Source organism: Pristiophorus japonicus, chromosome 1 (genome assembly GCF_044704955.1).
Source record: "Pristiophorus japonicus isolate sPriJap1 chromosome 1, sPriJap1.hap1, whole genome shotgun sequence".
In the NCBI taxonomy this organism is placed as follows: domain Eukaryota; kingdom Metazoa; phylum Chordata; class Chondrichthyes; family Pristiophoridae; genus Pristiophorus; species Pristiophorus japonicus.
The window spans coordinates 507012462-507038693 of record NC_091977.1 but is presented as its reverse complement, the minus strand read 5'-3'; the positions used below and the strand labels follow the sequence as shown (position 1 = coordinate 507038693).

The 26232-nt window shown below is 50.5% G+C and overlaps 1 protein-coding gene across 2 annotated transcripts in view; it reads right to left on the bottom strand.

The window, feature by feature from the left end:
• Positions 1–26232, bottom strand: part of tsnare1 (T-SNARE Domain Containing 1) — a 1185173-nt gene that overhangs the window by 196912 nt on the left and 962029 nt on the right. For both annotated transcript variants that reach the window (XM_070876910.1, XM_070876900.1), the window contains exon 8: positions 22425–22613. In XM_070876910.1, the coding sequence (XP_070733011.1) occupies positions 22425–22613 (189 nt within the window). The remainder of the gene's footprint in view (positions 1–22424; positions 22614–26232) is intronic.

Here is a 26232-nt window from a genome sequence, read left to right as displayed (position 1 = left end):
GAATTGCAGGCTCACAACTTGATCTAAGCATTGAAACACTGGCTGAAAGTCACAACTTGGACCATGTAATGCCACTCATTAAAAATAATATTCCACCAGCTTCCAAGGGTACTGGTCTTGAACATAATAGCACACGTCTTGGCCACCAGAATTCTCAAACTGCTACATTACATCGAAGTTACAGCACAGAAACAGATTATTAAACGCAACTGGTCCATGGCACACGAGCCTCCTCCCACCCTACTTCATCTAACTCTATCAGCATATCCTTCGATTCCTTTCTTCCTCCTGTACTTATTTAGCTTCTCCTTAAATGCATCGAAAGAATTCTATTTCTTCACCCCTTAGACTTCTCTTTTGTAGAGAAAAAATCCACAGCCTGTTCAGTCTTTCTTGATAGGTATAACCTCACATACCGCAATATATATTACAATAAATGATCATATCTCTTGTAACGTGCTGCTGCTGCCTGCACAGCGTTCTCTTTCCTTATTCCACCATTGGTAACTCTGATAACCCGAGTTCCTTTTTGAACAGCGCATGCCAAGTCACTCAGCTTCTGCTTCTTCACTAGGGATCCAGTTCTCAGCATCATAAAGAAGTGCAAAATATATAAAAAGTGCATTCCATAGTGCATGATTGCAGGCAGAGCAATGCACATCTTTTTCTCTCATCTCCTGCTGTCTGACATGGATTTTTGGCAAACGACGGAATGGTACTAGACAGAAAAGGCAACACAGAAGGGCAAAGCTGGAACAGGAAATAGAGAGACCCCTAATTGAAGAATGACAATGGCCACACAACTGAGGGGACTGGTATAGACATGGGGGGGAGTTCAATGTCAAGTTCTTCGGGAAGTCAGTTTATAGTCAACTTTAAGGGAAAACCACGAAGGGAAATGGCCCAGTGATAGTGAAGTGCAGTTAAAATGCATTTTGCAGCTGAGCATTGGGACACCTGAATTTCTTAACACAGTTATTTCCAGTAAAGACTGGCCTCAAACTCCTGGATTTTCCGGTTTTTGCCTCCAGCTCCCTGCAGCGATCCTTGGGTCTGGTATTGCAGCGTCGCGCAGCAGCACCATCCGGAAGAGCTGCGCCCAGTGTGCAACGCCCCTAGTTGTGACATCGGCGCGAGTTTGAGCTCCTGCCTGACTAGTCTGCTTGGAAGCGAGCCTCGCAATGATCGCTTGGAAAATCAGGGCATTCCAACCATCCCGTCGGCAAAGAGGTGAGTAATGGGCTCCTAAGGTAATTGTGATTATTTTTTATTTTAATTTTTTTTTTAAGTGATTTGTGTTTTGCTGGCGTGGGTAATGTCTCTGTGCTTTTTTATAGGGTTTTTTTCCCCCCCACAGGCATCTCTCGGAGCTCTCCGGGGCCAGCTCTTCAGCTTGGGAGTTTCCCATCCTTGCGCCAAGAGAGGTGTAAATGCCTACCTTAGCGCTGTGCCCCCGACGCAGGACCTAGATACCCAAACTTACCTACTGAACCGCAAACTATTCCCGGCTGCTAACTTTCCCGCCCCATTATCGCCCCAAAGTCAGAAAAGCCTAAAATCCAGCCCATAATCACTGCAGTGCTGTAGTCACCATTGTTGGCTGGACAGATATTCTTTGCAGCACCCATTAGCACTAATAAAAAACCTCGCTTCAACCATTCCTACCTCCACGTCACTCCATTCAGCAAAACTAGCACGTGTTAACAACTTGCATTTATATAGCGCCTTTAATGTAGTAAACCATCCCAAGGTGCTTCACATGAGTATTATGAAACAAAATGTTTCAAAGCTTTAAAAGAAAGAGTCAACTCATGAAATATAATCAGGTTAACGGTTAAAGACTGCTCCTAAATAAATGAAGATGTTTAAATCATAGAATCATAGAAAGTTACAGCATGGAAGGAGACCATTTCGGCCCATCGTGTCCGTGCCGGCCAACAAAGAGCTATGCAGCTGAATCCCATTTTCCAGCTCTTGGCCCGTAGCCCTGTAGGTTATGGCACTTCGAGTGCTCATCCAAGTACTTTTTAAATGTGGTGAGGGTTTCTGCCTCTACCACCCTTTTAGGCAGTGAGTTCCAGACCCCCACCACCCTCTGGGTAAAGAAATGTCCCCTCTAAACCTTCTACCAATTACTTTAAATCTATGCCCCCTGGTTTTTGACCCCTCTGCTAAGGGAAATAGGCCTTTGCTATCCACTCTATCTAGGCCGCTCATAATTTTATACACCTCAATAAGGTTTCCCCTCAGCCTCCTTTGTTCCAAGGAAAACAAACCCAGCCTATCCAATCTTTCCTCGTAGCTAAGATTCTCCCGGCAGCATCCTCGTAAATCTCCTCTGTACTCTCTCCAGTGCAATCACATTCTTCCTGTAATGTGGTGGCCAGAACTGCATGCAGTACTCTAGCTGTGGCCTAACTATTGTTTTATACAGTTCAAGCATAACCTCCCTGCTCTTGTATTCTTTGCCACGGCTACTAAAGGCAAGCATTCCGTATGCCTTCTTAACCACCTTATCTACCTGGCCTGCTACCTTCAGGGATCTGTAGACCTGCATTCCAAGGTCCCTTCCTTCTTCTACACTTCTCAGTATCTTACCATTTGCTTCCTGCCTCTGAGCCAATTTTGGGTCGAACTTGCCACTTTGCACTGGATCCTATGGGCTTTTATTTTCATGACCAGTCTGCCATGTGGAACCTTAACAAAAGCTTTGCTAAACTGCATATACACTACATCAAACGCACTATCCTCATCCACCTCCTTGTTACTGCCTCGAAAAATTCAATCAAGTTTGTTAGACACAACCATCCCTTAACAAATCCGTTCGAACTATCCTTGATGAATCCATGTCTTTCTAAATTAAGATTTATCCTGTCCCTCAGAATGCTTTTCAATAATTTTCCCACCACCAAAGTTAGGCTGACTGGTCTGTAATTATTCAGTCTATCCCTTTCTCCCTTTTTATACAAAGGTACCACATTAGCAATCCTCCAGTACCACACCTGAAGCCAGAGAGGATTGAAAAAAGTGCGGGGAGTGTTCGGAGGGGTTGACTGTGCAGATGGCGGTTGGTGGATGTGGTGTGGTTGGCGTCACGGGGGCGTGGCTCCGGGGTGGCCGGGGTTGGGGGCTCGACATCCGGGGGTGTTCGGCATTTGGGAAGGATTCTGACGGGACGGGGCGGGTTGGGTGCAGGGGGAGTGTTCCCGGTGTTGGGTGGGTCCGGAGCCAGTGGGGGGTGCAGGGTCTTGGGATGGGGGGGTGGGCTGTTTGCAGCTGGGATTGGGAGAGACTTCTTCACTCGGGAGGTTGTTGGCCTGTGGGGTTCCCTGCCACGGAGAGTTGCTGATGCTAGTTCATTGGATGTGTTCGGGAGGGAGTTGGATATGGTCCTTACGGCTGGGGGGGGGGGCGCGGTCGGGGGGTGTGGAGGGGGCATGGGGGGTGCTATGGTGGGTGATCAGCCATGATCTTGTTGAATGGTGGTGCAGGCTCGAAGGGCTGAATGGCCTACTCCTGCACCTATTTTCTATGTTTCTATGATGGTCAAGGCCTCTGCTATTTCCTCTTTTGCTTCACTAAACAGCCTGGGATACATTTCATCCGGGCCTGGGGATTTATCCACTTTCAAAGCTGCTACTTCCTCTTTCACTATGTTTATTTCATCTAATATTTCACACTCCTCCCTTTCACACTTCGCCCCTCTCCTTTGTGAAAACAGAAGCAAAGTATTAATTAAGAACCCTACCGATGTCTCCCACCTCCACACACAGATTACCCTTAAGATCTCTAATAGGCTCTACCCTTTCTTTAGTTATCCTCTTACTCTGAATATATTTATAAAACATCTTTGGGTTTTCCTTGATTTTACTTGCCAAGAATGTTTCATGTTCTTTCTTTGCTTTCCCAATATCCTTTTTAATTGCACCCTGCACTTTCTATACTCCTTTATAGTATCTGCTGTACTGAGCCGTCGGTGTCAATCAGAGCCTCCCTTTTATTCTTTATCCTACCCGGTATGTCCCTAGACATCCAGGGGGCTCTAGATTTGTTAGTCCCACCCTTTTTATTAAAGGGCACATATTTGATCTGAAACCTCTAGATCTCCTTCTTGAATGCCTCTCACTGCTCTGACACTGATTTACCTTCAAGTAGCTGTTTCCAGTCCACTATGGCTAAATCCCGTCTCAGCTTAGTAAAGTTTGCTTTTCCTCAATTTAGAACTTTTATTCCTGGTATATCCTTGTTCTTTTCTGTAACTACCTTGAATCTAACTGAATTATGATCACTAGCACCAAAATGCTCTCCCACTGACACACCTTCCACCTGCCCAGCTTCATTCCCTAAAACTAAGTCCAGAACTGCCCCCTCCCTTGTTGGGCTTGCTACATACTGGCTAAAAATGTTCTCCTGAATGCATTTTAGGAATTTCGCACCCTCTATACCTTTCACACTAATTTTATCCCAGTTAATGTTAAGGAAGTTGAAATCCCATACTATTGCTGCCCTATTTGCACTTTTCAGAAATGTGCCGATATATTTGCTCTTCTATCTCCCTCTCACTGTTTGGAGGTCTATAGTACACTCCCAGTGGTGTGATGGCCACGTTTGATGATCCCTCCAATATATCATCCCTCCTCACAGTTTATTTAATCAATACCGCGACCCCCCGTCCCTTTTTAATCCTCTCTCGATCCCGTCTGAAAATCCTGTAACCAGGAATGTTGAGCTGCCATAAGTGTCCCTCTTTCAGCCATGTCTCTGTAATCACTATAATATCATAGTCCCAAGTAACTAACTGTCTTGTTCGCTATTTTCCTTGCATTGAAGCATATATCATTTAGTGCAAGCAAACCTCCTTGTTGACTACTATCTAGCCCTTGTTTCCGCTGTCCTTCTAATTTACTTTCTATGTTTTTGTTTTCCAATTACAGTTTTTCTTCCCTCCCTGCTGACTCTATTCTCAGGTTCCCATCCCCCTTGCCAAGCTAGTTTAAACTCTCCCCAACAGCACTCGCAACCTCCCCCCCCCCCCCACCCCCTCCAAGGAGATTGGTCCCAGCTCTGGTGAGGTGCAACCCATCCAGCCTGTACAGGTCCCACCTCCCCCAGAAACGATCCTAATGCCTCAGGAATCTAAAGCCCTCCCTCTTGCACTAACTATCAAACCACGCATTAATCTGCTCCATCCTCCTATTTATGTACTCACTAGCATGTGGCACCGGGAGTATTCCGAAGATTACTACCTTTGACATCCTGCTTTTTAGTCTGGGCAAAAATTATTCTTAGATCACAGACACGCAAAATGGCCAAGGAGACAGTAACGTTCGGCAAGAAATAGATTAAAATAGATTATTTCCATGCACGGCTGAACTGCTCTCACGCCTGGGAGCAGAGATGGTCAGAAAATGAATGTGGCGACCTATGTGTCCTCCTCCAACGCACCTTGCGCAGCCAAACAGCAGAAGCTTTTTTCCAAATATTGGGTGTTATTTGGTCACCTCACTTCAGGGAATTTAAAATGTAACTCTTCTCTGTGTCACCCATCAGAAATGAAGAGAGTAGTGAAGGAGTTAGCCCTGTCAAGCAAGTCACCCAGAACCTCCAGCACATACCAGTCCATTGATTCTCGTCACATGTGGACATGTTGTTGCTTGGATAAAACCCTGCACATCAAAGTTCAAGGCAGTGGTCAGTCTCACAGCCACTGGCAGAGCCATGCCTATCCTGGACCTTGTCTGAAGGTCTGACTCCAGCAGGTGCCATATTTCTGTGACTACCTCCCTCGTGAATTGCAGGTGAAGGCACAACTGCCTAGGCATGTCTAGGTAGTTATGCCTTGGTCTGTGCACATGGGTGGTTTGGTAAAGATAAGAACATAAGAAATAGGATCAGGGGTAGGCCATTTGGCCCCTCGAGCCTGCTTCGCCATTTAATAAGATTATGGCTGATCTGATCTTGGGCTCAGCTCCATTTCCCTGCTCACTCTCCATAACCCTTCACTCCTTTATTGTTCAAAAATCTATCTATCTCCACCTTAAATATATTCAACGACCCAGCCTCCACAGCTCTCTGGGGCAGAGAATTCCACAGATTTACAACCCTCTGAGAGAAGAAATTCCTCCTCCTCAGTTCTAAATGGGCGACCCCTTATCTGAAACTATGCTCGATTCCCCCATGAGTGGAAACATCCTCTCTCCATCTACCTTGTCAAGCCCCCTCAGATAGTACAAGGCTGCCTCTAGTGTAAATGCACTTCCCTTTAATGCCTCCTCAAATCCTCATCCATTGTCAGGTTTGCCCAACAGGAAAGATTCACTCCCTCCACCACCAGCACAACATGACTGCCACAACTAGCCAAGGCTTCTTCGATGACATCTTCCAAACCCGCGACTACTACCACCTAAAAGGACAATGGCAGCAAGCGCATGGGAACAACATTGTCTCCAAGTTCCCCTCTAAGTGAGACACCATTCTGATTTGGAAATATATCGCTGATCCTTTATCGTCGCTGGGTCAAAATCCTGGAACTCCCTACCTAACAGCACTATGGGAGTATCTTCACCACACGGACTGCAGCTGTTCAAGAGGGCAGCTCATCACCACCTTCTCAAGGGAAATTAGGGATGGGCAATTGATTCTGGCCTTGCCAGCAACGCCCACATCCCAGGAATGAACAAATTTAAAAAATGGATGTCCACCTTCAGATTTGTGGCTGTGGCAACATAAATTACATTGGCAAAGAGCCACAAATGGAATATAGGGAGTTGAAAATTAATGGCAAAAGTATTCCCCTAGTGAACGGAACAACAAATGTTATTATAAAAAAGGAAAGACAATCAATCAACAAGTATTAAAGCATTGAAGATTATGAAGCTAATAATGAAACTCATCTTTAGACTGCATTATCTAAATAGATGAAGAAACCTTCACAACAGCAGTCGTTGCTTTCAGCAGTTGTGCTTTCAGCTGCTGAGGCTCTAAGCTCTGGAAATCCTTCCCAAAACCTCTCCCATCTCCTTAAAACCTGCCTCTTTTCATCTGTCCTAATATCTCCTTATGTGGTTCAGTGTCAAGTTTTGTTGGGTAACGCTGCTGTGAAAATGTGCACCTGGTAATGTGACAAATACCTTTGGTGTGATGTGATTTGATGAGCCCTCCTGTATGGCTCAGAGACGTGGACCATATACAGTAGACACCTCAAATAGCTGTTGAAATACCACCAACGATGTCTCCACAAGATCTTGCATATCCACTGGGAGGATAGCCGCACCAACGTCAGTGTTCTTGATCAGGCCAACATCCCGAGCATCGAAGCACTGACCACACTCGACCAACTCCATTGGGCAGGCCACATTATCTGCATGCCCGACATAAGACCCCCAAAGCAAACGCTCTACTCGGAACTCCTATACGGCAAACGAGCCCCAGGTGAGCAGAAGAAACGTTTCAAGGACATCCTCAAAGCCTCCTTGATAAAGTGCAACATCCCCACCGACATCTGGGAGTCCCTGGCCAAAGACCGCCCTAAGTGGATGAAGAATATCCAGGAGGGCGCCGAGCACCTCGAGTCACGTTGCTGAGAGCATTCAGAAAACAAGCGCAGGCAGCGGAAGGAGCGTGCTGCAAATCAGACTCCCCACCCACCCTTTCCTTCAACGACTGTCTGTCCCACCTGTGACAGAGTCTGTAATTTCCATATTGGACTGTACAGTCACCAGAGAACTATTTTTAGAGTGGAAGCAAGTCTTCCTCGATTTCGAGGGACTGCCTTTGAATGATGAATGTGATTTGAGAAACAACAGCAAGAGAATGTTCCCTGACAGCAGATGGCTGTTCTCGAATGAAGTATGAGAGCTTAGTATGTGAGGTGGACCTTTCCTACTCTCAGTATTTAATCGGAGACCCATGCAAAAATAGTAAATTCAAACACACTTCCAGGAATGTAAACTTTCAGGCAGGAGCGATGTTATAAGACATGAATCAACACAAGAGGCTGGTGGTGACAAGCTTGTCCATGATGGCGTATCTGAGCCTATTGGAATTGGGTGACATTTCTCATTCACCACGTCATCAGATTTTTCGAGGTGTTCAATTCCAAGTTAGGAGTCATAAATCTGATCTAAGTGAGCTACTATTCTTTTTTTGTCCTTTCTTACTTGAAAGCATCATTTCACATGAGCCCTAAGGAGGAAACAGAATATCAAATGTAATATCCAAGCCATCTGATTATCATACTTCATAACACACGAAGAGGTCGTCTCCACGTACTCGTCTTATTTCAGGGCAATGCGTCACAGTTAAGGGCAGATGGCAGCAGGAAAACAAAATAAGTGCAGTTCTGTCACTGAAACCATCCACAAGCTGTACAGCAATTTACATTGAACTTTTAGCATTTTCTCTTTAATTGTTCAATGGAAAACATGACCAGACGTCACAGAATTTGATCGATCTGATTTGCGAGATTGATCACAACTTCATTGGCCATCTGCAGACCACATGCAAGTTACATACATTATATCCCACATGCCCTTGTTGGACATGTTCTGTATATAGAGACATAGACATTTACAGCGCAGAAGGCAGCCATTTCGACGCATCGTGTCCGAACCGGCCGACAAAGAGCCGCACGGCCCTTGGTCAGCAGCCCTAAAGGTTACATATAAACCCATGACGGAAAGGCAAAGAGCACCCAGCCCAACCAGTTCGCCTCACACAAATGCAACACCCCTTATACTGAAATATTCTACACTCCACCATGTGATCACGGAGCCATGTGATCTCATGGGAGAGGCAAAAACTAGATAAAAACCCAGGCCAACTTAGGGAGAAAAAATCTGGGAAAATTCCTCTCCAACCCATTCAGGCGATCGAAACTAGCCCAGGAGATCACCCTGGCAGCATTCTATTCCGTGCTGCACTTACCTATATCTGTGCCGTCTAACAAAAGGTCATCCAGTCTAATCCCAATTACTACCTCTAGGTCCGTATCCTCTCACCACCAACCAAAATTAATTATATGGATCCAATTAATTATAAACATATTGCCCATGACATTTGAAGGCACTGGCACTCATTTTCCAGGTGCAAAATGGGCACCGTATATGTCCAACATGGCAGATGGGGCAAGCCCGCTCATTACATGCCGGAAGTGCGCCACCCACCATATTGGTTATAGCAAAAAAATTAGCATCCAGGGACGGTGCCTGTAACAGGCATTAGACCCTTAGCATATACAAATAGGGAGCTTACTGCCCGCCTGAGGCACCCTTTGTAAGTGGTCTAACCAGAGAAAACTCCTGGAGGCCACCCTCAAAAAGCTCATTTTGGGGAAAGGATCTTTTTCTATTTTGGGAACCCGGCTCCATTGCAGTAATAAAAACCTTTGCTGACCCCTGCTCGACCTCCTCCTGATCACACACCCTCCCTCTCCCGATCTCTGCCCCATTGCTCCCCACTCCCGATCGCTGGCCCCTCACCCTCCCGATCGCTGGCCCCTCACCCTCCCGATCGCTGGCCCCTCACCCTCCCGATCGCTGGCCCCTCACCCTCCCGATCTCTGGCCCCTCACCCTCCCGATCGCTGGCCCCTCACCCTCCTGATCGCTGGCCCCTCACCCTGTCCATCGCTGGCCCCTCACCCTCCCGATCTCTGGCCCCTCACTCTCCCGATCGCTGGCCCCTCACTCTCCCGATCTCTGCCCCATTGCTCCCCACTCCCGATCGCTGGCCCCTCACTCTCCCGATCGCTGGCCCCTCACTCTCCCGATCTCTGGCCCCTCACCCTCCCGATCTCTGGCCCCTCACTCTCCCGATCGCTGGCCCCTCACTCTCCCGATCGCTGGCCCCTCACTCTCCCGATCGCTGGCCCCTCACTCTCCCGATCTCTGCCCCATTGCTCCCCACTCCCGATCGCTGGCCCCTCACTCTCCCGATCGCTGGCCCCTCACCCTCCCGATCGCTGGCCCCTCACTCTCCCGATCTCTGGCCCCTCACCCTCCCGATCGCTGGCCCCTCACCCTCCCGATCGCTGGCCCCTCACCCTCCCGATCGCTGGCCCCTCACTCTCCCGATCGCTGGCCCCTCACTCTCCCGATCGCTGGCCCCTCACTCTCCCGATCACTGGCCCCTCACCCTCCCGATCTCTGGCCCCTCATTCTCCCGATCGCTGGCCCCTCACCCTCCCGATCGCTGGCCCCTCACTCTCCCGATCGCTGGCCCCTCACCCTCCCGATCTCTGGCCCCTCACCCTCCCGATCGCTGGCCCCTCACTCTCCCGATCTCTGGCCCCTCACCCTCCCGATCGCTGGCCCCTCACCCTCCCGATCTCTGGCCCCTCATCCTCCTGATCGCTGGCCCCTCACCCTCCCGATCGCTGGCCCCTCACTCTCCCGATCTCTGGCCCCTCACCCTCCCGATCGCTGGCCCCTCACCCTCCCGATCTCTGGCCCCTCACCCTCCCGATCGCTGGCCCCTCACCCTCCCGATCGCTGGCCCCTCACACTCCCGATCGCTGGCCCCTCACTCTCCCGATCTCTGGCCCCTCACCCTCCCGATCGCTGGCCCCTCACCCTCCCGATCTCTGGCCCCTCATCCTCCCGATCGCTGGCCCCTCACCCTCCCGATCGCTGGCCCCTCACCCTCCCGATCTCTGGCCCCTCATCCTCCCGATCGCTGGCCCCTCACCCTCCCGATCTCTGGCCCCTCATCCTCCTGATCGCTGGCCCCTCACCCTCCCGATCTCTGGCCCCTCATCCTCCTGATCGCTGGCCCCTCACTCTCCCGATCGCTGGCCCCTCATCCTCCTGATCGCTGGCCCCTCACTCTCCCGATCTCTGCCCCATTGCTCCCCACTCCCGATCGCTGGCCCCTCACCCTCCCGATCGCTGGCCCCTCACCCTCCCGATCTCTGGCCCCTCACCCTCCCGATCGCTGGCCCCTCACTCTCCCGATCTCTGGCCCCTCACCCTCCCGATCTCTGGCCCCTCACCCTCCCGATCGCTGGCCCCTCACCCTCCCGATCTCTGGCCCCTCACTCTCCCGATCGCTGGCCCCTCACTCTCCCGATCGCTGGCCCCTCACCCTCCCGATCGCTGGCCCCTCACCCTCCCGATCGCTGGCCCCTCACCCTCCCGATCTCTGGCCCCTCACTCTCCCGATCGCTGGCCCCTCACTCTCCCGATCGCTGGCCCCTCACCCTCCCGATCGCTGGCCCATCACTCTCCCGATCTCTGGCCCCTCACCCTCCCGATCTCTGGCCCCTCACCCTCCCGATCGCTGGCCCCTCACCCTCCCGATCTCTGGCCCCTCATTCTCCCGATCGCTGGCCCCTCACTCTCCCGATTGCTGGCCCCTCACCCTGTCCATCGCTGGCCCCTCACCCTCCCGATCGCTGGCCCCTCACCCTCCCGATCGCTGGCCCCTCACCCTCCCGATCGCTGGCCCCTCACTCTCCCGATCGCTGGCCCCTCATTCTCCCGATCGCTGGCCCCTCACTCTCCCGATCACTGGCCCCTCACCCTCCCGATCTCTGGCCCCTCATTCTCCCGATCTCTGGCCCCTCACCCTCTCCATCGCTGGCCCCTCACCCTCCCGATCGCTGGCCCCTCATTCTCCCGATCGCTGGCCCCTCACTCTCCCGATCTCTGGCCCCTCACTCTCCCGATCGCTGGCCCCTCACACTCCCGATCGCTGGCCCCTCACCCTCCCGATCGCTGGCCCCTCACCCTCCCGATCGCTGGCCCCTCATTCTCCCGATCGCTGGCCCCTCACTCTCCCGATCGCTGGCCCCTCACCCTCCCGATCGCTGGCCCCTCACTCTCCCGATCGCTGGCCCCTCACTCTCCCGATCTCTGGCCCCTCACCCTCCCGATCGCTGGCCCCTCACTCTCCCGATCTCTGGCCCCTCACCCTCCCGATCGCTGGCCCCTCACTCTCCCGATCGCTGGCCCCTCATCCTCCCGATCGCTGGCCCCTCACCCTCCCGATCGCTGGCCCCTCACCCTCCCGATCGCTGGCCCCTCACCCTCCCGATCGCTGGCCCCTCACCCTCCCGATCGCTGGCCCCTCACTCTCCCGATCGCTGGCCCCTCACTCTCCCGATCTCTGGCCCCTCACGCTCCCGATCGCTGGCCCCTCACCCTCCCGATCTCTGGCCCCTCACCCTCCCGATCTCTGGCCCCTCACCCTCCCGATCTCTGGCCCCTCACCCTCCCGATCGCTGGCCCCTCACTCTCCCGATCGCTGGCCCCTCACTCTCCCGATCTCTGGCCCCTCACTCTCCCGATCGCTGGACCCTCACTCTCCCGATCTCTGCCCCATTGCTCCCCACTCCCGATCTCTGGCCCCTCACCCTCCCGATCGCTGGCCCCTCACTCTCCCGATCTCTGCCCCATTGCTCCCCACTCCCGATCGCTGGCCCCTCACTCTCCCGATCTCTGGCCCCTCACCCTCCCGATCGCTGGCCCCTCACCCTCCCGATCGCTGGCCCCTCAACCTCCCGATCGCTGGCCCCTCACTCTCCCGATCGCTGGCCCCTCACCCTCCCGATCGCTGGCCCCTCACTCTCCCGATCGCTGGCCCCTCACTCTCCCGATCGCTGGCCCCTCACCCTCCCGATCGCTGGCCCCTCACCCTCCCGATCTCTGGCCCCTCACTCTCCCGATCGCTGGCCCCTCACCCTCCCGATCGCTGGCCCCTCACTCTCCCGATCGCTGGCCCCTCACCCTCCCGATCGCTGGCCCCTCACCCTCCCGATCGCTGGCCCCTCACCCTCCCGATCTCTGGCCCCTCACCCTCCCGATCGCTGGCCCCTCACCCTCCCGATCTCTGGCCCCTCATCCTCCCGATCTCTGGCCCCTCACTCTCCCGATCTCTGGCCCCTCACCCTCCCGATCACTGGCCCCTCACCCTCCCGATCTCTGGCCCCTCACTCTCCCGATCGCTGGCCCCTCACTCTCCCGATCGCTGGCCCCTCACTCTCCCGATCGCTGGCCCCTCACCCTCCCGATCTCTGGCCCCTCACTCTCCCGATCGCTGGCCCCTCACTCTCCCGATCGCTGGCCCCTCACTCTCCCGATCGCTGGCCCCTCACTCTCCCGATCGCTGGCCCCTCACTCTCCCGATCTCTGGCCCCTCACCCTCCCGATCGCTGGCCCCTCACCCTCCCGATCTCTGGCCCCTCACTCTCCCGATCGCTGGCCCCTCACTCTCCCGATCTCTGGCCCCTCACTCTCCCGATCGCTGGCCCCTCACTCTCCCGATCGCTGGCCCCTCACTCTCCCGATCTCTGGCCCCTTACTCTCCCGATCACTGGCCCCTCACTCTCCCGATCTCTGGCCCCTCACCCTCCCGATCGCTGGCCCCTCACCCTCCCGATCGCTGGCCCCTCACCCTCCCGATCGCTGGCCCCTCACCCTCCCGATCGCTGGCCCCTCACCCTCCCGATCGCTCGCCCCTCACTCTCCCGATCTCTGCCCCATTGCTCCCCACTCCCGATCGCTGGCCCCTCATCCTCCCGATCGCTGGCCCCTCACCCTCCCGATCGCTGGCCCCTCATCCTCCCGATCGCTGGCCCCTCACCCTCCCGATCGCTGGCCCCTCACCCTCCCGATCGCTGGCCCCTCATCCTCCCGATCGCTGGCCCCTCACTCTCCCGATCTCTGGCTCCTCACCCTCCCGATCGCTGGCCCCTCACCCTCCCGATCGCTGGCCCCTCACTCTCCCGATCTCTGGCCCCTCACTCTCCCGATCTCTGGCCCCTCACCCTCCCGATCGCTGGCCCCTCACTCTCCCGATCTCTGGCCCCTCACCCTCCCGATCGCTGGCCCCTCCCTCTCCCGATCGCCGCCTTCTCCCGATCACTGTCCACCCCCCCTCCCCTCCCGATCCTGGCCCCTCACTCTCCCGATCTCTGGCCCCTCACCCTCCCGATCGCTGGCCCCTCCCTCTCCCGATCGCCGCCTTCTCCCGATCACTGTCCACCCCCCCTCCCCTCCCGATCCTGGCCCCTCACTCTCCCGATCGCTGGCCCCTCATCCTCCCGATCGCTGGCCCCTCACTCTCCCGATCGCTGGCCCCTCACTCTCCCGATCGCTGGACCCTCACTCTCCCGATCACTGGCCCCTCACCCTCCCGCTCGCTGGCCCCTCACCCTCCCGATCGCTGGCCCCTCACTCTCCCGATCGCTGGCCCCTCACCCTCCCGATCGCTGGCCCCTCATCCTCCCGATCGCTGGCCCCTCACTCTCCCGATCGCTGGCCCCTCACCCTCCCGATCGCTGGCCCCTCACCCTCCCGATCACTAGCCCCTCACTCTCCCGATCGCTGGCCCCTCACCCTCCCGATCACTAGCCCCTCACTCTCCCGATCGCTGGCCCCTCACCCTCCCGATCACTAGCCCCTCACTCTCCCGATCACTAGCCCCTCACTCTCCCGATCGCTGGCCCCTCACCCTCCCGATCACTAGCCCCTCACTCTCCCGATCGCTGGCCCCTCACCCTCCCGATCGCTGGCCCCTCACCCTCCCGATCACTAGCCCCTCACTCTCCCGATCGCTGGCCCCTCACCCTCCCGATCACTAGCCCCTCACTCTCCCGATCGCTGGCCCCTCACTCTCCCGATCGCTGGCCCCTCACCCTCCCGATCGCTGGCCCCTCATCCTCCCGATCGCTGGCCCCTCACTCTCCCGATCGCTGGCCCCTCACTCTCCCGATCGCTGGACCCTCACTCTCCCGATCACTGGCCCCTCACCCTCCCGCTCGCTGGCCCCTCACCCTCCCGATCGCTGGCCCCTCACTCTCCCGATCGCTGGCCCCTCACCCTCCCGATCGCTGGCCCCTCATCCTCCCGATCGCTGGCCCCTCACTCTCCCGATCGCTGGCCCCTCACCCTCCCGATCGCTGGCCCCTCACCCTCCCGATCTCTGGCCCCTCACTCTCCCGATCGCTGGCCCCTCACTCTCCCGATCGCTGGCCCCTCACTCTCCCGATCGCTGGCCCCTCACCCTCCCGATCGCTGCCCCCTCCCTCTCCCGATCGCTGGCCCCTCACTCTCCCGATCGCTGGCCCCTCACCCTCCCGATCGCTGCCCCCTCCCTCTCCCGATCGCCGCCTTCTCCCGATCACTGTCCAACCCCCTCCCCTCCCGATCGCTACCCCCTCACTCTCCCGATCACTGTCCACCCCACCTCCCCTCCCGATCGCTGCCCCCTCACTCTCCCGATCGCTACCCCCTCACTCTCCCGATCGCTGCTCCTTCCTCTCCCAATTGCTGTCCCCTCACTCTCCCGATTGCTGTCCCCTCGGAGTTTAAACGATTCTAGGAAGGCAGACAGACTTAAATACAGACCTACTCACACAAAATATCAGATTTAGCTTTGAGTGTTTTTCTAGAAATTCAGTTTCAAACCATTGATAATGGGTCATAAACCCATTAACAATCAAGGTTCATCATATAAGGCGTATGACAGAGTACAAGTTATGTAGAAGATCACCTTGAAAAGTGCTAGATCTACAGATCCTTGAAATCACCTATATCTATTATTAGGGAGAAAAAGATTATCACATCGCTGTTTGTGGGAGCTTGCTGTGAGCAAATTGGCTGCATCGTTTCCTACATTACAACAGTGACTATAATTCAAAAGTACTTCATTAGCTGACAAGCGCTTTGGGATGTCCGGAGATTGTTAGAGGCACTATATAATTCTAGGTCTTTCTTTCCTATTTTATATTTAATCTAATTGCTTTGCAAAGTTACTGAAATGTATTTGCTGTGCCTCGCCTGCCAGTTCAAATATCAGGACTGAGTTGTTGGTCAAGACAGGCAATCTGACCTTCAAATACATAGGCTGCCATTTAAGCTATTTACCAAACCAAAACATGCTTTGAGGAGGATAGAAGGCTGATTAGTGACTGGAGGTCACTCTAGATTTGTGACCTTTACTGTGTTTAGATTGTGAGAAAAGGGAAAGGGCTGCAATCAGTCTTTCTCCATGCTTCAACCTAGTTATCAGAGTACTGGTATTATTTTGCCACTCTCTGATCAATATCTGTAACAATAAGATGGCACTGTAACAGATGTTGGTCTATGATCTTCCTCCTTGTGATACAATAACTGATGACAACAAATGAGTTGTGCTTGGCTGGTATTCGGATATATTCCTACTGGTGCAAAATTAGAAACCAATAATAAAAAGCTAGGTTTAATCTAACAGTTTGATCTATCGGCAGGGATGTCGATACTGGATAAATATCTTTCTTTAGTCTATAAAGAGCAAATCTCACTAATGAGATCCAGCTTAAAAATGGGTTCTAATGGGTCTCGTTGATTTGGAGGGCTAATTAAGGGCCATGCTCAATCCAGGATTTCAAGCGCAAAGCGCATGTGCGAAAACCCGGAACTTGTGATCTGTCAAGAATCTACCGTATCCCCCGGAAATGGACATCCGTGGGCAGAGAGTTGGGAGATTCGGAAATTTTTTGTCCAGCGAGTGCCCGTGAAATTTTTACACCGGGTAAGAGTTAAGGCCTGATTTTACCAGCATAAGAGTTAATATAACAATAAAAATAAAAAATAAATATTTACACATTAAAACACCTGCAAAATAAGTTAAGGTTATTTTTTGACCCTTTAAAACATTTAAATTTATTTTTCAAAAAATTAAATTTTGGTTTTAAATGTTTAATTAAATGGTATTTTAATTAATTTAAATATGTAATGTGTTTATTTATTGTTATGTTAATGTATTTTTTAAATGTGATCCCCATTCATGCTTGTTGGGATTTCATACGGCATCTCTGTCTCTGTAATCCTTATCTCTGTAATCTCCTCCAGCCCCTACGCTGCTCTAATTCTACCCAGCTGAGCATCCCTGATTATAATCGCTCAACTATTGGTGGCCGTGCCTTCAGTTGCCTCGGCCCCAAGCTCTGGAACTTCCTGCCTAAACCTCTCTATCCTCATTTAAGATGCTCCTTAAAACATTCCTCTTTGACCAAACCTGCCCTAATTTCTACTTATGTGGCTCGGTGTCAAATTGTTATTACATAATACTCCTGTGAAGCGCCTTGGGACGTTTCACTACATTAAAGGTGCTATATAAAGACAAGTTGTTGTTGATGTTGTTGTTGAAGGGGGAATTCCCTTCTTTTATTGTCTGGGCTGGCCCACGTGATCCCAGGGGTGCTTGCGAACCACGTGCCCCCCGGGACATGTGGGCCTTTACCCATGTGATCCCAGAGGGGCCCAGGAGCACAAGTCGCCATGGATCCCGAGGCACGGATTGTATTTGCGGATCGGAGGCATTTCCCTGCGGGAAGCCTTTGACTGCAAATTCAGGCCCATAGTTATTTTCTTTACACTGCATAAAAAAAACGCTATATAAATGCAGGTTGTTGTTTGCAGTTACGTTTGATATATTTCTCTCTGCTTTAACTTAAATATCACCTTCTCAGCTCATATTCCTTTTGGGGGGTTTTTGTTCAACATTCTTAAATACTTAAATAGTAAACGCTGATGATATAATTTGGGAGAATCAGTTAGTGAGGCCGACAGTGCAAATAAAAATAATTCAACACTTCCACAGTTAAAAGTGGCAAGATCATGGAAATATTAACTATAGGCTGCAACGTTGCACTTAATATATTAACTTCATCTCTCTGCTATTTTCGTGGAGAAATAAACCTGCCTATGTTAAAATATTGGATAGAGGAGTCTGGTACAAACACAATGATAATATCACACAGCCTAATTTCCAGGCTTGTATTCCCACTGAAGTTAAATTAAATCACTGGGCTCCTGGATTCCTTCAAGACAATTCTCCACCGAATGTCATCAGTATTCACTGTTTAGACCAAAATACTGAAGGAAATAGTAGATCAGCAGAAGGAGAACAATACTGTAATTACAATTCTTCAGGAGTGATTTTTAACCATCATCATCACAGACAGTCCCTCGGAATCGAGAAAGACTTGCATTCACACTTAAAATGAGTCCTTAGATGGCTGAACAGTCCAATATGAGAACCACAGTCTCTTTCACAGATGGGACAGATAGTCGTTGAGGGAAGGGATGGGTGGGACTGGTTTGCCGCAAGCTCTTTCCGCTGCCTGCGCTTGATTTTTGCATACTCTCGGCGATGAGACTCGAGGTGCTCAGCGCCCTCCGGGATGCACTTCCTCTACTTAGGGCGGTCTTTGGCCAGCGACTCCCAGTGTTAGTGGGGATGTTGCACTTTATCAGAGAGGCTTTGAGGGTGTCCTTGTAACGTTTCTGCTGCCCACCTTTTGCTTGTTTGCCATGAAGGAGTTCCGAGTAGAGCGCTTGCTTTGGGAGTCTCGTGTCTGGCATGCGAACAATGTGGCCTGCCCAGTGGAGCTGATCAAGTGTGGTCAGTGCTTCAATGCTGGGGATGTTGGTCTGGTCGAGGACATTGATGTTGGTGCGCCTGTCCTCCCAGAGGATTTGTAGGATCTTGCGGAGACATCGTTGGTGGTATTTCTCCAGCGACTTGAGGTGTCTACTGTACATGGTCCATGTCTCTGAGCCATACAGGAGGGCGGGTATTACTACAGCCCTGTAGACCATGAGTTTGGTGGCAGATTTGAGGGCCTGGTCTTCGAACACTCTCTTCCTCAGGCAGCCAAAGGCTGCACTGGCGCATTGGAGGCGGTGTTGAATCTCGTCGTCAATGTCTGCTCTTGTTGATAAGAGGCTCCCGAGGTATGGGAAATGGTCCACGTTGTCCAGGGCCGCGCCGTGGATCTTGATGACTGGGGGCCAGTGCTGTGCGGCGAGGACAAGCTGATGGAGGACCTTTGTCTTACGGATGTTTAGCGTAAGGCCCATGCCTTATTACACCTCAGTAAATATTTCGACTATGTCCTGGAGTTCAGTCTCTTTTTGTGCGCAGACGCAGGTGTTGTCCGCGGACCGTAGCTCAACGACAGAGGTTGGGGTGGTCTTGGACCTAGCCTGGAGATGACGACGGTTGAACAGGTTCCCACTGGTTCTGTAGTTTAGTTCCACTCCAGCAGGGAGCTTGTTGACTGTGAGGTAGAGCAAGGTAGCGAGGAAGATGAAGAGGGTTGGGGCGATAACGCAGCCCTGTTTGATCCCGGATGTGGATTGGGTCTGTAATGGATCCGTTGGTAACGATCACGGCCAGCATGTCATCGTGGAGCAGGCAGGGGATGGTGACGTACTTTTGGGGGCATCCGAAACAGAGGAGGATGCTCCATAGACCCTCGCGGTTGACAGTGTCAAAGGCCTTTGCAAGGTCGAAGATGGCCATGTATAAGGACTGGCCCTGTTCCCTACATTTTTCCTGTAGCTGTCGCGCTGCAAAAATCATGTCCGTTGTGCCCCGTAGGGGACAAAATCCGCACTATGACTCCGGGAGGAGCTCCTTGTGTACAGGGAGAAGACGATTGAGGAGGACACTAGCGACGACTTTCCCAGTGGTTGATAGCAGGGAAATTCCTCTGTAGTTGTCGCAGTCGGACTTGTCCCCTTTTTTAAAGCTGGTCACGATCACTGCATCTCTGAGATCTCCCGGCATGCTCTCCTCCCTCCAGATGAGAGCAACGAGGTCATGTATCCGTGCCAACAGTGCCTCTCCACCATACTTCAGTGCCTCAGTGGGGATGCCATCTGCTCCTGTAGCCTTAAGCTGTTTTATGTCTTTTTAAACAGCCCCAATGGATAACCGATTGAGTTCATGAGCTTGTCACTTTAGGTCACTCTTCTGTTGAATTTTTGATTTGAACTAGTATTTATTCTTTTATTATTGAGGAACTTAAGTATAGATGGAGAGTGCAGGATACTATCAAGGTTGAAAGGAATACACAAAATAAAGCAAGCTCAGGTGATATCAAGCTTGTAGATTAGAGGACAGAGTGAGGTAACATTTCCCTCCCTCATGAAAGACTGAGTTAGAGTAAGTGCCAATGTGATGTTTCTTGTTTTCAATCTAGTGAGGATGCAAAGAGGCTGAAGATTGTGTAGAATGACAAGTTTGGAGCGAAGAGGATTAAGGTAGGAAAGTTCATTGGAGCAATCGGTATAGTAAAGAAAGGTCTTGCATCTATATAATGTCTTTCATGATTTCAGTTTGTCCCGAAGCACTTCAGAGCAAATGAAGTACTTTTGAAGTGGAGTGGCTGTTGTAATGTAACACACAGCAAGCCCCCACAACCAGCAATGAGAAAATGACCAGATAATCCATTGATGGTGCCATTTGTTAAAGAATAAATGATGGCGAGAACACCGGGAAAATGCTCCTAAAATCTTTTAAGGCATCTGGGAGGGCAGACAGGGCTTCGGTTTAATGCCTCATCCAAATGCCTCTATAGTGTTGTGCAAAATTGAGAGAGAGAGAGAGACAGAGAGAGAGAGAGGAGGATGTTGACAGGCATAAGTAACAGAATCATGCATTACACCAAAAAGCACACTGCATTTTTGGATTAGAAAACAAACAATATAATAGTGCTTTCCTAATACTTATCCAGGCTATAGTCAAGTAGACTGAGGGAAGAACTGGCTGTTTGCTATGTGCAGTGTCTTGGTAAACATGCTGAATCTGCGCACAATGCACACAGGAAACCCACTGCGTCTCCTGTGATTACTGTCACAGTTTTGCTGCCAAGCCGTGCAGCATCAAACCAATGAGGATTTAAGTGGCTGATGTCAAATGCCCAAGAGCTGCTTTATCAACATGAACCGAGACATTTTCCCATAATTTCCTCTTGACGAGATTTCCATTCCCAGATTTATAAATACATCAGCAGAAAAGGTGCAAAGCAAAGGAATGCATCAATATGAGCATCGCAGTTTCAAACAGTGCAACTGAAGAAACCAAAAGAAAAGTCCAATCACGTCCATGTAATTTATAGAAGAATAAATTAACTAAATCAGTGTCAGAGGGGTCCCAATGCTGTACCTTCGTGCCTTTTATAAAGGCAGGAACGAACTACTGTAAAAACGATCCATTTGAAGTTTATAGTATGTGTCAAATGGCCATATTGTACTGTGCGTATTGTGTCAAAAATATCCCCAAACATGGAGCAACTGTAATCCATGAATTTTCTGCTCGTGATATTACCTGATTACGCTCCTGTGAAACACCTTGGGACAATTTACTATGGTATATAAATGCAAGTTGTTTTTCTGAGTTAGTTGGTCAGCTTTCCCTCTGTAAATATTTCTAATGTTACATTGCTGCCAACAGCATGTACCAGTTCATGATACCACATGTCTTTTTTCTTGACTCCCAGAGGCATTTTTGCTTCCTCTTACTATGCAGTCAACAACAAAAAAATGACTTTCTGTGCATTTCTCAAAAAAGCCTGGATTCTCACTAAAAACGCCGATAGTATGTACGATACGAGCTGGGGAGAGTGGCGCTATATTTGGAGTCTTGCCATAAGTTTGTCACTAGGTAATGCTCGTAGTCTATAACACTTTTTAAAATAGGACTTGGGGATCTTACAAACAATTTCTGGAGATTATGTTTAAGGCAGCCTGAAGTGCCAAGAAATTTCTCAAATATAAACCGCACACTAAAGTGGGAATTTTAACTTGGAATGGGATTCGGAGGAGCGGGGGGGTGGCACGGGGGGAGGGGTGAACAAATGTACCTGAAGTTGGTAGCGTGAGGCTGGGTGATTTTATCAGTTAGGCCTCATCTGCAGGTCACCAATTTGCTGCTCGCCTGAAACGGTTGGAAAGTGGTAGCTGGCCGGCAGGGCGGGAGAGTGGGAGAGCGGGAGAAGGGAGCAGGAGGCCGCCAGCAACAAAGGAACGGGTGAAAAGGCAAATCACGAGGAGCAGTGGGGGGGGGTTTCGGGAGGGTCTTGCCAAAGGGAAGGAAGGCGGGTGGGTGGGAGCCTTGCCACAGAGGAGGGATAAACTTTCGTTAAACGGCATCTTCTAGTCCCGGATCGTCTTCTCGTTGTCTTCCCGTGCCCGAAAGGCTTCCCCGCCAGAGTTAAAATTGCAATCGGGGCCTGATGATGTAATTGTACCTCGATCTGTATATTTAAACAAGGTCCCTGTGGGTGCCTTTGTCACCTGCTCATTGTTTAAAATCAGGATTGGCATTAAGCATAAGGAAATCAGTGAGGAAATCACCCAAGGCATTTTAAGCATCCATCCCATCCAGTTTCCGGCAGGCAGGTTGGGTTAAAATCACCTCCGAGAGTCTGAATTTTGAAATGGAAGTCTATGTCTCCCTGCTGACCTCTGTGTCTCAGGATGTGAAGTTCATTAATGCTTCTAATGAACTTTCAGTAACAGCATCGCAAATGTCAGAACCCAAGCCCCCATGCACTTCCTGCCCTACCTAGGGTTGGACGTGGCTATGACAATTGTTAAATGCAAATCCAGCCACAGCTAACAGTGACCAATCGTCTCAGATGCGGTCGCTCACCTCGATCTGTAATATTGCCTCCTCTCTTTGTTTTACGGATTCCACTTCATCCTCTGTGACCTCCGAGAGGAAAGCCTGGCTCTGGGCCTGAGCCGGATCCTGAGCTTCAACCGCGGTCTGCCATTTGCTGGGCCCTCTGCCAAGGAACTCATCCTCATCACTGATCTCTGTAAAGGGGTTCTTGGCAATCTGCAATGAGGAGAATTCCATGTCATTTAACAGTTCTAAACTTAAATAACGGCAGAACCTTGCAACAGATGCCCTTACCATTGAGAGTATGACAAGCCAAAACTGCCACAATAACACACATTGCATCGCTTATCAATAAAGTACGTTTTTTGCTACTTGTTACAGGTTTTGTATCTGTCTTTGTTAGTTTGTCGGATACAGCAGGGCTGGGTACTTCCTCAAGCATTCCAAATGTTCAACAGGGTGCCCATATCGAGCAGATCTAATAGTACGGTAGCATAACCTAGGGGTGTAACAATAGGACTCCCTTATGATGAGAACTGGATATTGTGGGGCCAAAATTCAGGGTCTGGATAAGGCCCGTTACCGCCGCTTTGCGGCAGAATCGATGACCGTCGCGTTGCAGTCCATTGGCCGCCACGACCCAAACTCAGCTCGGGGATTTTTTGGCCTGTCCCGACTCCCGCCGACCGCCGCAAGCGTGTCATCAAAGCGCGCACTGCTGCTATCCTGCATCTCCAGCACACTCCGCCCCAAATTTACCTTGAAAAATCACCGAGCCGGCGCGCAGTGCCCCGACAGCCTTTTCTGTCAATGCACCTTATGTGCTCGCACTGTGCCCTGGCTCTGCAGCGTCCATTAAAGGCAAGGGCCCAATGCCACAACCGCCATTTTATTTGTTTGCCGGCCAACTTCCATGTCGGCTGGACTATTATGCCCCCTGGTTCGGCCGGGCCTCCAACAGGCAGCCTGGTACCCCTGGTGCCCGGCCGAAACCCTCTCTGGTGGCCGTGTGGCCAACGATATAAAATGCCCGATTCTCTTCCCTTTAACAGAGGGGAGAGAGCATGGTGAGACACACGTGCTGTGACATCACCACCGCTCCACCATTGAGTGACAGCCCCAACGTCCGCCCCTCAGCCTGACTTACCGCCGCACTTCCGCCCCCACTATGACCGACTTCCGGTCCAACGTTAAAAAATCTTCTAACAGCTAAAAACCGATCCAAGAGCCGCCTCAAAGCTCCTGGTGGAAAACATTTTTTTTTTTTAAAAGCAGGTCCGCCAGCCTTCTGGTGGTCTAGCAGCCCTGAATTTCGGACCGTGTCTTTCACACGTGTGCTCATGCACTTCTACAACCTGGTTGAAGGTGGACTGAAACACGAACTGAGACAAGGTCAGAGATGTACTGTTAAGCTGCTTCATTTTATAGACAGCTAGGGCACATCCAGAGTAACCATCAAAGTAAATTCCATTTACTTCATTTACTTCACGCAAAACGTGGAAAAATAATAAACCACACACCCTGTCCCTTTCATGGGACGACGTACTTAATTTTGGCATGACCTTTCTTTCTACATAATCTGCAACTGCAAAAGCTGACGTGGTTGCAGTTCAGATTCCATTTTCGGGATCTAGCTGTGCCAACTCACAGTCTCTGCCTATGTACAATCTGCCTGCCGGTGTATCCCTTTGTCCTTTTTTCTCGCTTCCCAGCCAGAAGAGGGTTGTGATGTTGATTTTATCCCCCGTTAATGAAGTCCCAGTCGGCCTGTCAATAAAAACAAATACACAACAAACTCCCTTTCCACCTTGCGGTAGAAAGTAAAGATCTCCTGCTGGTCTCAAAATGAATGGGGGCCATTCTGGCTAATGCGCCTGACATGAGACAATTGATCCTCAATGTATCCGTTGGAAAAAGACAGTGAGCTGTGGCATTCCACAATCTGATCCGTCTGTCTTTAAAGCATGAAATATAAAAACAGAGTAAGAGTTTCTACAGGTACATAAAAAGGAAGAGTGGCTAAAGTAAAATGTTGGTCAATGAGAGGATGAGACTGGGGAATTAATAATGGAGAACAGGGAAATATTTTGTATTGTTCTACACGATAGAAGACACTAAAAACATCCAAATAGTGGATAATCAAGGGGCAAAAGGGAGGGATAACTTAATACAATCACTATCACTGAAGCAGTAGTACTCGGTAAAATAATGGGACTAAAAACAGACAAGTCCCCTAAACCTGATGGCTTACATCCTAGGGTCTTAAAACAAGTGGCTGCGGAGATAGTGAATGCATTGGTTGTGATCTACCAAAATTTCTGGGGTGGTCCCAGCAGATTGGAAAACTGCAAATGACCCCTATTTAAAAAAGGAGGCAGACAAAACGCAGGAAACTATAGACCAGTTAACCTAACATCTGTCGTTGGGAAAATGCTAGAGTCCATTATTCAGGAAGTAGTTGCGGGGCATTTGGAAAAGCATAATTCAATTAAGCAGAGTCAGCATGGTTTTATGAAAGGGAAATCATGTTTGACAAATTTGCTGGACTTCTTTGAGGATGTAACGAGCAGGGTGGATAAGCAGGAACCAGTGGATGTGGTGTATTTGGATTTCCAGAAGGCATTCGATAAGGTGCCACATAAAAGGTTACTGCACAAGATAAAAGTTCACAGGGTTGGGATAATATATTAGCATGGATAGAGGATTGGCTAACTAACAGAAAACAGAGAGTCGGGATAAATGGGTCATTTTACGGTTGGCAAACAATAAATAGTGGGGTGCCGCAGGGATCAGTGCTGGGGACTCAACTATTTAGAATCTATATTAATGACATGGATAGTGTTAAATCCAAGGACAAGGCATATAAATTGGCCAGATAAAGCAGCAAACCTGAGGACTGGGAGAAATGTAGAATTCAGCAGAGGAGGACAAAGGGTTTAATTAGGAGGGGGAAAATAGAGTATGAGAGTAAGCTTGCAGGGAACATAAAAACTGACTGCAAAAGCTTCTATAGATATGTGAAGCGAAAGCGATTCGTGAAGACAAACATAGGTCCCTTGCAGTCATATTCAGGTGAATTTATAATGGGGAACAAAGAAATGGCAGATCAACTGAACAAATACTTTGGTTCTGTCTTCACTAAGGAAGACAAAAATCACCACCTGGAAATACTAGGGGACCGAGGGTCTAGTGAGAAGGAGGAACTGAAGGATATCCTTATTAGTCAGGAAATTGTGTTAAGGAAATTGATGGGATTGAAGTCCAACAAATCCCTAGGGCCTGATAGTCTGCATCCCAGAGTACTTAAGGAAGTGGCCCTAGAAACAGTAGATACATTGGTGGTCATTTTCCAACATTCGATAGACTCTGGATCAGTTCCTATGGATTGGAGGGTAGCTAATGCAACCCCACTTTTTAAAAAAGGAGGGAGAGAGAAAACAGGGAATATATAGCCTGACATCGGTAGTGGGGAAAATGTTGGAATCAATTATTAAAGACGTAATAGCAGCGTATTTGGAAAGCAGTGTCAGGATCGGTCCAAGTCAGCACGGATTTATGAAAGGAAAATCATGCTTGACAAATCTTCTAGAATTTTTTAAGGATGTAACTAGTAGAGTGGACAATGAAGAGCCAGTAGATGTGGTGTATTTGGACTTTCAAAAAACTTTTGACAAGGTCCCACACAAGAGATTAGTGTGCAAAATTAAAGCACATGGTATTGGGGGTAATGTACTGACGTGGATAGAGAACTGGTTGGCAGACAGGAAGCAAAGAGTAGGAATAAACGGGTCCTTACCAGAATGGCAGGCAGTGACTAGTGGGGTACCGCAAGATT